Here is a 9,958-nt window from a genome sequence, read left to right as displayed (position 1 = left end):
AATATTGGACGCTCGCGTCGTCGGTTCTGCTCTTAAAATGCGATAACGATCCATTACGTGTGTAAACATTTACACTGCGTGCGCTTTTACAAACATTAGTAATAATACAAATCTATGGGAGCGTCTTCAGAGGTCATTATAGTTTACATTTTATGGGAAATAGTAAATGACAAATAATAGAAATAAATGTGAATTTTTAAAGCTTATCGATTTTCTTTTAAAAAATAAAAATTCATATACACAGAAACCAAAGTATTTCTTGGCTAAGAAAGCTTATATTTTTATCACCAAACCCTCAATATAATCAAATAAAAACACCTCTAAACGAGGTAAAAAACTAGTGACGATCGCACCTTCAACGTACAAAAGTTCTGATATCAACTTTTGTGACGAAAAATGATTTTAGATGCGACTAAATAAGTACGTTACCTAAAATGTATTCATTCGGCCCGCTTTAGCAAATATTTAATATCTACACGAAAGTTTTTTGTTGTAGCGTGCCGAATGAATAAATTTTAGGTAACGTACTTATTTAGTCGCATCTAAAATCATTTTTCGTCACAAAAGTTGATATCAGAACTTTTGTACGTTGAAGGTGCGATCGTCACTAGTTTTTTACCTCGTTTAGAGGTGTTTTTATTTGATATCAGAAGTTTTTGTTTGTTTACTTTTGCTCTCATAGGTGCTAATGTAAACATTTAAATTTAAATTGGTCAATCATAATTTTTAAACAATTGTATTTTAACGAATTAAGTTAAAAAGGCGTTGAAGTATTTCAAAATACCTTTTAAACGAGGTATAGCACATGTCTGTACCTTTAATAGTGTAGAACTTAAAAACTAACGAAATTTAGCCATTTTTAGCTTTTTTCCCGCTAAAGTAGCGGCTTTTTCCAAAAGTCGTAGAACAAAAGATTCCTATATGGAACTCTTAAGTGCAAATTTACTGATTCCATGACCCTAAAATACAGTTCGGATACCCTCCCACAAAATTCAATACTCAGGGAGCGTTAATTGTTCGAGGTGGCAACAGTGGCTATTTTCGTATAAAAATAACTATTAAACGTGACTTTTTACAGTAATGTGTTATATACCAAAATTTAAGGAATCTTAAGGGCTATACAGTTTAAGGTTTTAAAGAAAATCGTTAGAGCCGTTTTTGAGAAAAATAAAAAAAGCTAAAAAAAAAGTTTTAAAAAATTGTCTTTTGTTCATATTTTTTTTAACTATTACATTTACACAAATTGCATATAGAAGGCGTTTATAGCATTTCAAAATACCTTTCAAACGAGATGCAGCACAAGTCTGTAGCTTTAGTAGTATAGAAGTTACGGCTTTCCGAATTTTAGCTATTTATAGCTGTTTTCCCGCTAAACTAGCGAGTTTTTCCAAAAGTGGTAGAACAAAAGTTTTTTATATCGATGTGATGAACGTCATATCAAATTTTCAGAACTTAAAAAACATGTTTTGGACAAGTGGACAAACTGACAAACAGAATTAAATTTTCATTTTGGGAAGAAGAAGAAAATCTTATTTTGGCTATAACTTTTGAACGGAGAGTCGGATTTTGACAAATGATCCCTCATTCGACGGGTATTTTCAAGAGGAATACAACTAAAACATTGCGAGGGGGCATTTATCCCCACCGGCCCCAACAGCTCCAAATTTCGAAATTTTCAATTTTTCACTTTCACCGCTCTCTCTCCCAAGCCAATTGATTTTCTTAAAGTCTTGGTATGCAATCCTTTAAGTTTTTGCAATACCTTTCGATTGGTGTATTACTCATTACGATCGGACTATCACAGCAGATTTTCAATTTTGCGGCTATATAATAGTAGTCGCCTTCGCACACTCTCCTGGTGCGCTTCGTCACTACATGGACTGCCGTCCATAGTGATATGAAGGCTATCACATATCAAGTTTCGTTCTATTTCTAATGATATTTAAACGTGATTATAATTGGCCAACTAGTTGTAATCAACAGTACAATCGTTATAAATAAATGTGGTCAAAAGTGTAAGCGTTGCAAAGCAAATTTTTGAAAAAGCCGGCTGTTGTTGGCAATGATTGAACTATATCGCCAGACGTCTATATAAAGCAGGTCACTATCTTGATTGCTCGAATTTTTAAACACCCCAAGCAAATAGCTATTAAATCGGTGGTATTTTTTAACAACTGTTACCGATAGCCACGAACTCGCGCCATCGGCGGATACTGATAAGGATAAGAATTGGTTACTAAACATTGGACACTTTTCAGTCGCTGGAGGACCTTGCCAAGAGTCGCTACTTAAATAGTTCGGTCCGTGAAGGGTTTTTGAATTCAAGAGCAGTTCAACATGAAAATCGAGTGGGCTCCCATTGAAGTTCCCATGGAGCGACGTCGTCAGACGTTCGCCATGGCCTTCTTCATCCTTTCCTTCATGATACTTTCCTTTGGCTCTTATATTCTGGTTGCTGCCCTGCTGGTGAGTAAAATAAGTCATTCTTTAATCCATATACTAAGCATTCTATTCTAGATCTACGGTGGTCTTATTTGGCGCACAGTGACCATCATCTATTTAATCTACGTCTTTGCGAATCACCGGAGAACCCACTCCATTATGGATGGCAACGGGTATGCTTCAATCGTGTTTCCATCAAAGTACATTTTTAATTGGTTTTAAAATAACCTCTTTTAGCTGGAAGATTAACCGCGATAATTGGCTGTTTCGGCACTATCGGGACTACTATCCCGTGCAGCTGGTGAAGACCGCAGAGCTACCCCCGAATAAAAACTACATTTTGGCCAGCTTTCCCCATGGAATTCTGGGGTAAGCGCGATGACTGATAGCCAATCTTATCGATGGCTGCTCAAGTGACGAAACATTTGTATACATACTTATGTAAATATTGAAAACCCCGATAGGACCGGCATTTCCATCAACATGGGTCTAGACATCTCCAAGTGGCTGGAACTGTTCCCTCAAGTGAGGCCCAAGGTGGCCACCTTGGATCAGAACTTCCTGACGCCCCTTGTGCGTGGTCTCTTGCGGTCTTGGGGCTTGGTTTCGGTTTCCAAGGACGCTTTAGTGTACTTGCTAACCAAATCGAACGATCCCCAGCACAAGGATAATCGGGATGGCTTCACCTCCAATGCGGTGGCGATTCTGGTGGGCGGTGCCCAGGAGGCCCTAGATTCGCATCCTGGTCAATACATATTGACCCTGAAGAATCGCAAGGGTTTCGTCAAAATGGCCATTCGAACGGGGTAAGTGAAAATCTGTTAAAGCTAAGAGAAATAGTCATATATTTTCCATCATTATTTAAGGTCATCGATTGTACCCACGTTTTCCTTTGGCGAGGTGGACATTTTGGATCAGGTGGCCAACCCACCAAACTCTCCGGTTCGCCGCTTCCAAGATTTTGTTAAGAGGATCACGGGGATTTCCCCTCTAATTCCAGTGGGTCGCGGCATCTTCAACTACTCCTTCGGCATTCTGCCTAACCGCCGACGCATCGTTCAAGTTGGTGAGTCCTAAAGTCATGAAAAAGTGTCCTATTTCCAATTATCCAAATTATATTAAAATCCTTGCAGTTGGTGCTCCCATCGATGTGGTAAAGAGCGACAACCCCGATGCAGAATATGTGGATAAGATTCATAAGCAGGTCATCAAGGATCTGGAGAAAATGTTCGCTCAGTATAAGGATCTGTACATACCCAACTCCAAAAAGACCAAGCTCATTATTCACTAGTCGAAAAAGCTGGTATCTAGAAATTGTGATCAAACTTATGCTTTATAAGCAAATAATACAATCCAATTAACTCATCTTATGGGGTATTTTAATGGATCTGTATTGAAAGCTCTTTGTAACTGTGGCTAGTGATTAAATTTTTGAATAAGTTTATATCGCTTAGCAGCAATTGAAAGCTCTGATTAGGCTATATATCGATAGGGTACCTGTAGTGTTGATCAACGATCAATCCGTATTGGCGGTCAAATTTTAATTCCCAAGAGTTTATAATTATGATTTATTGGCATTGGAAACAATTATAATTGTTTATCAGATAATTATCGGATTGAAAGGAAATATTTTAATTTCATTATGACGGAACTTTGGTTAGGGTGCCTTGTTCCACGCCTTATAATAGCACTTGAATAACCCGTTTTACAGATGTAATCTCTAGAGTCTAGACTTTTTGTAAGTATATGTATGGAGAACGCCATTATTTCATCATAGCTATAGTGAAGTACACTTTTGTTAGTCCCGTATAAGATTTAGGCCGATAATCACCTATAGTTATTTTTGGTATAGAAATAACTTTCTTATCACACGACTAAATTTTTGATTAGTCAGAAGAAATACAAGCCGGAGAGCATAAAGCGTTAATTGAATCATACTGCTCTTAAAGTCAAAAGGGGTAATAATTTTGGAATCGCCGCATACCTTTGCACCCAGACGCCGATTGTAAGCCAACCTTTATCATCTTTATCACTCCAATCGCACATTCCCATCAGCCCCAAACAAAGAACTACTGTTTAGTTGGTTTACGATTAGCCGGTAATGCGGGCGCACCCCATCAAGCCTAAAACCGATAAGGATAAGTATAAGTTTAATACAGGGCAAATTGACCGTCGCTGGATTTCATATCGTTCAGTCGTGGGAGAACCGCCGAAAGAGCAGCTGGTAGATTTGTTCGGACATTATTGGAGCGAAGTAAACATGAAAATCGAATGGGCGCCCCTCCGAGTTCCTCTGGAACGTCGATTGCAGATACTGGTCACGGCCTTCTTTACCTCGATGCTGTTGATCCTCTTATCTGTTTCCTTTCTTTTGGTAGCTGGTTCACTGGTAGGAGAACTAATTGTTGAAATAAATATAAGATAAGTATACCTACCTATCTTTCTTACAGATCTATGGAGGTCTTCTTCTGCGAAGCCTAATGGTCATTTACTTGGCTTATGTCTATGTGCATCACAAGAAAACCCAATCTGTGGTGGATGGCAATGGGTAAGTAAAAAATCAAATTAAAGTTTCATGACGATGATATCGTTACTTACATCATTTCTTAGCTGGATGATAACCCGTACTAACCTCTTACATCGCCGCTATCGCGATTACTTTCCCGTGGAGTTGGTCAAAACCGCCGACCTGCCGGCTAATAAGAACTACATCTTGGCCAGCTTTCCCCATGGAATTTTGGGGTAAGTACATTGACAGATAGCCAATCTAATCGTTTAAATATAAATAGACACTGGTTGGAATTGTAGAACGGGCATAGGTATTAACATGGGTGTGGAAATCTCCAAGTGGCTGGAGTTATTCCCCCAAGTGCGACCAAAACTAGGCACTCTGGATCAGCATTTCCATGTGCCTTTCATGCGAGAAGTCCTTCGATGCTGGGGCTTAGTCTCCGTATCCAAAGAGGCCCTAATCCGAATGCTCAGCAAATCAAATGATCCTAAACACAAGGACAATCGCGATGGATTTACCTCGAATGCGGTGGCTATACTGGTTGGTGGTGCCCAGGAGGCAATGGACTCGCATCCTGGACAATATATTTTAACCTTAAAGAACAGGAAGGGTTTTGTTAAAATGGCAATTCGAACGGGGTGAGTACCGGGTTGTAAAATTAAAAAAAAATTCTTACTAACATCTCTCTGATTCTAGTTCATCGATTGTGCCTTCGTTTTCCTTTGGCGAAGTGGACATTTTCGATCAGGTGGCCAATCCCCCAGATTCCCTGCTCCGTCGGGTTCAGAATGTAGTTAAGAAACTCACCGGTGTTTCCCCTTTGATCCCAGTGGGTCGAGGTTTCTTCAACTACACCTTTGGCTTTCTGCCGTTTCGACGACGCATTGTCCAAGTTGGTAAGTAAAAGCTTTCATTTTCTCTACAGAAAATGAGTTACTAAGTATATAATTTATTTGCATTTCCTAGTTGGTTCCCCCATTGATGTTGTAAAGAGCGATCAACCCGACCCAGAGTATGTGGACAAAGTGCATGGACAGGTCATTGAGGCCCTGGAAAAACTATTTGAACAGCACAAAGACAAATATTTACAGAATTCTACGAGTGCCAAATTGGTTTTACAGTAATTAAAAAATGTTTAGGAATTGTTAATACAAAAGATTATTGTTTAATGGTTTTATTATTTTGATTGTTTACTATGCCAACTGCAGTTTTGGCATATCAAAACGTTTTTAATAAAGCAAAACTAAATTCGTAATTATGATAATGCTTTCAATATGGGAACATGACTAGTTCTTGTGAAATTCAATATGCAGCTCCAATCCCAATTCTTTAGTTTACATCAAATAAAGAAAAGTGCGTGCTCATAATACTTACCATATTACTTCCAGTTCAATGTAACAGGCGCCTGCATGAATCAGCAGTTGTGTGAATGAGACACTCGCCTGATAAGGGCGACACAGATCTCTAGTAGAACTGCGACAAAATCAAACCAGACCCCTTATCGAAGAACTCATTGTTGGGGTACGCACAAAACAATGAGTATTTTGACTGTTGCGAAGCACCGCGAAAACGTGTGACTTAAACATAAAGTTCTACGGGTAAAGGTCAAGAATGGTTCACGATAGTAATGTCTGTGGCCGGCGTACTACTGTAAACATGGGAATAGTACCGGCACCCAAGATATGATTCAGCATTCTCCGATTATAAGCAACCTGTTAAGATCGTAATCAGAATTTACAACCACTCAAAATAACTGTTAATTGAGCCTTATCAGGCTTATTTGACTTTAATTTGAGCATATAAATCTGTATGAAATGGACTAATTTTCGGAGCATCTGCACACAGTGACGTAATCTTACACCATACTCACTTAGTTTGTAATATCAAGTGTCTGGGCTTAAGAAATTATCAATGACTTATCACTCGAGTGAGGTTCTCAAACTGTTAACGACTCTTATGGGTCGCCCCGAAGAGGCGGGTCGTTGCGTTGATAAGGATAAGTACAGCTGTTACACCCTGGAAATTGTTTGTCGCTTCTGAGCGATCGCTCAGTCGCTGGAAACTCGTCGAAATAGTCGCGTCTTTGGGCAGAAGATCGGTTGATTTCAACATGAAAATCGAATGGATTCCTCTACGAGTTCCGCTGGACCGGCGTCTCCAGACCCTTGTCACGGCGTTCTTCACCTATACTTTCTTCACGCTACCCATATCTTCCTGCTTCACAGTTGCTTTGCTCCTGGTAATTTTTAAAGAAATTTTGGAATTGCAATTAGTATTAAAAAGACAAAAGGAATGGCCAAAAGTTCCACAAAGTGAAATTTTAAGTTTGTTTAAAGCGTAACGTTTGAAATGCCGTTAAATGTAATTCTTAGACGTAAGCTAAATTAAATTAATAATTTGAGATCTTCCTTTTTGCTCTTTCTTTTAGTACTACGGTGGACTGTTCCTGCGCAGTCTACTTTTAATCTATTTTGTAAAAATATATTTGGATTACAAGAAAAACTACGGTATTATGGAGGGCAATGGGTAAGTGATGGAAATGGGTGAAACTGCAACTGCAGAGATAATAACACTATCAATTTTCTCTAGCTGGCTATTTTACCGCACTATTCGGAGATATCGGAACTATTTTCCCGTTGAGCTTGTAAAGACAGCTGAACTGCCGGCAAACAAAAATTATATTGTAGCTAGTTTTCCACACGGAATACTTGGGTAAGCGAACTATTAGACCATAAACTGATTGTATGTTATCAAATCTTTATTCCTTTACAAGGACTGGAACTTGTATCAACATGAGCTTGGACATTGAAAACTGGCTAGAGCTCTTCCCACAAGTTCGACCAAAGATTGGAACCCTGGATCATCATTTCAAGACCCCTCTTTTACGTGATATATTGCGGTGGTGGGGCATGGTGTCGGTTTCCAAGGAGTCACTGGTTTATTTACTAAGCAAATCGAATGATCCCAAGCATAGGGATAATCGAGATGGTTTTACATCGAATGCGGTGGCTGTACTGGTAGGTGGAGCCCAGGAGGCCATGGACTCGCATCCTGGAAAGTATATTTTGACCTTAAAAAATCGTAAGGGTTTCGTCAAAATGGCCATTCGAACCGGGTAAGTAATGGAACATAATGTAGAATCTCAAGTAATGATTGTAGTTCGTCGATTGTGCCCTCGTTTTCCTTTGGCGAGGTGGATATATTCGATCAGGTGGACAATCCTCCGAACTCCCTGCTCCGACGCTTTCAAAATGGGGTAAAGAAAGTCACAGGTATTTCTCCGCTCCTTCCCAAGGGTCGGGGTATTTTCAACTACAACTATGGCATATTGCCTTATCGCAAACGTATTGTACAAGTTGGTGAGTTCAAAATACTTTTAATATATCCCCTACTTCGTCTCCAATCAGTGATCCTATAATTTCAGTTGGATCCCCCATCGATGTGGTAAAAAGCGATACTCCCGATGCCGACTATGTGGATAAAATCCATGCACAGGTGATTGAAGCACTAGAGAAGATGTTCGAGCAGTACAAAGAGGAGTACATTCCGAACTCCAAGCAGAACAGGCTGGTTATTCAATAACTGTGAAAAAAACCTCAGACTATGTGATTTTCAATAGAATTTAGGAATCTTCTTTAAACGCAACACAGGACAAAGTTGTTCGATTATTTTTAAAGAAAGCGTATGTTTTGTTTTTTCCTTTTATTAGTTACCAATTAAATTTGTTGCCTTTTATGTACTTATATATACAAAAAGAACAAGGAGCTGGATTCTCGAATTTTCGGAAAAACTTAACTTAATTTCGCATTTTGTGCCACGACGATCATTCTTCATCTCGTTTTTGTTTCTGCTTTACCAACTATAAGGAATTTGTGCTACGCTAGAAAAGAATCGATCGCAGAATTCTATTCAAAGGTACATTTTCATTATTTTAGCAACATATCCGTTTTCATCAAATTTTTATTAGCTCTCTTTTAGTTTTGTTTCGTTTGAATTTTTAACGCTAAAGCAATAGCAATATTAGAAGGGAAAATTCGGGGAAATATTAAGATTCAATGAGATTACTAGTTACTTGTAGTTGGCTTTAAGATTTACCTACAAATATTCAAATATTACGAAAAGTATTCGTCTAAATATATACTTTTTAGAAAGGAACACTTGGCATAACTTGGATTCTCGATTTGGGATTCTGTTTTGTAATATTACTTTTTTAAATTTTCTATAACAGTTGAGTAAGCCATAGGTACACCACATAATCGTATGCATATCCCGATTGTTGTACTCCTGTAAGGTGGTTCTCATACAAGCATAACTTTTGAGTAGACTAGTTGAGTAATTGCCGTGATTCTGATTACTGTAAGAGGTGGAAATATAGGTTCCCCATAGCACTCTGATTAACTTTCCTAAATTTTGCTGGTGAGGCAATAAAAAATATGTAATTGGCTTAATTGTCGGATGAACTGCCTACGACATACATAGGTACTTATAAGAACATGTCCAAAAACTATCTCACTTTGGTGTTTCGCTATAACTCTACTTGGTTTCTCGTTTAAGGTACTAGCCAGGCTGCCGATTGTGGTTCGAGGAAAGCGCATTTGTCGTTTATCTAAATTTCCTTTGGTTTTTTCTTTTTCGTTTTTGGTATTAGGCATTAGGCTTTAGGTTTTCTATTCTTTTTGTTTTGTTTTGGATTTTTGGTTTTAGTTTTAAATCAATCCCTGAGTGCATTTTACTTTGCATGTAATTGCGTAGTTGCTAAATCAACTGCTGGTGTTGGCTGTGGCTGTCTTTTGGCTCTTCAATTGGTGGTGCGCAGTGGTTTGAATCTGGCTCTGATCTTTTTGTGATTTCTGATTACTGCCAGCGAGTGCCATAATTGATTCGACTAATTACAATACCTATATATCTCACGATTACAAATATATACGTATAGCAGTGGCGTGCTATTGGCTTTGATTCTGGGTTTTTTTATTTTAATCTTTTTTGAGCGCAAACGGTGCATGG

General features: G+C 38.5%; 3 protein-coding genes across 5 annotated transcripts; all 3 read left to right on the top strand.

Annotated features, from left to right (window-relative positions):
- Positions 1–5: 5 nt before the first annotated feature.
- LOC108067882 (2-acylglycerol O-acyltransferase 2-A) lies at positions 6–3,808 on the top strand. 2 transcript variants are annotated; one of them, XM_017157155.3, is made up of 7 exons: positions 6–98; positions 2,259–2,466; positions 2,518–2,615; positions 2,680–2,811; positions 2,907–3,248; positions 3,309–3,508; positions 3,576–3,808. In XM_017157155.3, the coding sequence occupies exons 2-7, from the start codon at positions 2,338–2,340 to the stop codon at positions 3,731–3,733; spliced, it is 1,059 nt and encodes a 352-aa protein (XP_017012644.2). In that variant the 5' UTR covers positions 6–98; positions 2,259–2,337; the 3' UTR covers positions 3,734–3,808. The 2 variants fall into 2 exon arrangements, with proteins under 2 accessions (XP_017012644.2, XP_070068976.1); XM_070212875.1 differs by having other exon boundaries at positions 8–132.
- Positions 3,809–3,907: 99 nt separating this feature from the next.
- Positions 3,908–6,131, top strand: Dgat2 (Diacylglycerol O-acyltransferase 2). 2 transcript variants are annotated; one of them, XM_017157151.3, is made up of 6 exons: positions 3,908–4,447; positions 4,893–4,990; positions 5,053–5,184; positions 5,251–5,592; positions 5,651–5,850; positions 5,921–6,131. In XM_017157151.3, exons 2-6 carry the CDS (start codon positions 4,923–4,925, stop codon positions 6,076–6,078), a joined length of 900 nt encoding a protein of 299 aa, XP_017012640.2. In that variant the 5' UTR covers positions 3,908–4,447; positions 4,893–4,922; the 3' UTR covers positions 6,079–6,131. The 2 variants fall into 2 exon arrangements, with proteins under 2 accessions (XP_017012640.2, XP_017012639.2); XM_017157150.3 differs by lacking the exon at positions 3,908–4,447 and adding an exon at positions 4,522–4,831.
- Positions 6,132–7,022: 891 nt separating this feature from the next.
- On the top strand, positions 7,023–8,724 carry LOC108067804 (2-acylglycerol O-acyltransferase 2-A). The gene is made up of 6 exons (XM_017157012.3): positions 7,023–7,193; positions 7,383–7,480; positions 7,544–7,666; positions 7,728–8,069; positions 8,114–8,313; positions 8,379–8,724. Exons 1-6 carry the CDS (start codon positions 7,065–7,067, stop codon positions 8,534–8,536), a joined length of 1,050 nt encoding a protein of 349 aa, XP_017012501.2. The 5' UTR covers positions 7,023–7,064; the 3' UTR covers positions 8,537–8,724.
- The last annotated feature ends 1,234 nt before the right edge of the window (positions 8,725–9,958 follow it).

This window comes from Drosophila takahashii, chromosome 2R (genome assembly GCF_030179915.1).
Source record: "Drosophila takahashii strain IR98-3 E-12201 chromosome 2R, DtakHiC1v2, whole genome shotgun sequence".
NCBI lineage: Eukaryota > Metazoa > Arthropoda > Insecta > Diptera > Drosophilidae > Drosophila > Drosophila takahashii.
The sequence above is the reverse complement of the archived record's forward strand: the minus strand, read 5'-3'. Positions and strand labels throughout refer to the sequence as shown.

Excerpts from the sequence above, each read along its gene's own strand:
- LOC108067882 (XM_017157155.3), top strand. The coding sequence starts at position 2,338 with ATGAAAATCGAGTGGGCTCCCATTGAAGTTCCCATGGAGCGACGTCGT. Across the intron at positions 2,616-2,679 it reads TCCATTATGGATGGCAACGG|CTGGAAGATTAACCGCGATA; the intron begins GTATGCTTCAAT and ends AACCTCTTTTAG. Across the intron at positions 3,249-3,308 it reads AAAATGGCCATTCGAACGGG|GTCATCGATTGTACCCACGT; the intron begins GTAAGTGAAAAT and ends TCATTATTTAAG.
- Dgat2 (XM_017157150.3), top strand. The coding sequence starts at position 4,544 with ATGCGGGCGCACCCCATCAAGCCTAAAACCGATAAGGATAAGTATAAG. Across the intron at positions 4,991-5,052 it reads TCTGTGGTGGATGGCAATGG|CTGGATGATAACCCGTACTA; the intron begins GTAAGTAAAAAA and ends ATCATTTCTTAG. Across the intron at positions 5,593-5,650 it reads AAAATGGCAATTCGAACGGG|TTCATCGATTGTGCCTTCGT; the intron begins GTGAGTACCGGG and ends CTCTGATTCTAG.
- LOC108067804 (XM_017157012.3), top strand. The coding sequence starts at position 7,065 with ATGAAAATCGAATGGATTCCTCTACGAGTTCCGCTGGACCGGCGTCTC. Across the intron at positions 7,667-7,727 it reads TTTCCACACGGAATACTTGG|GACTGGAACTTGTATCAACA; the intron begins GTAAGCGAACTA and ends TTCCTTTACAAG. Across the intron at positions 8,070-8,113 it reads AAAATGGCCATTCGAACCGG|TTCGTCGATTGTGCCCTCGT; the intron begins GTAAGTAATGGA and ends TAATGATTGTAG.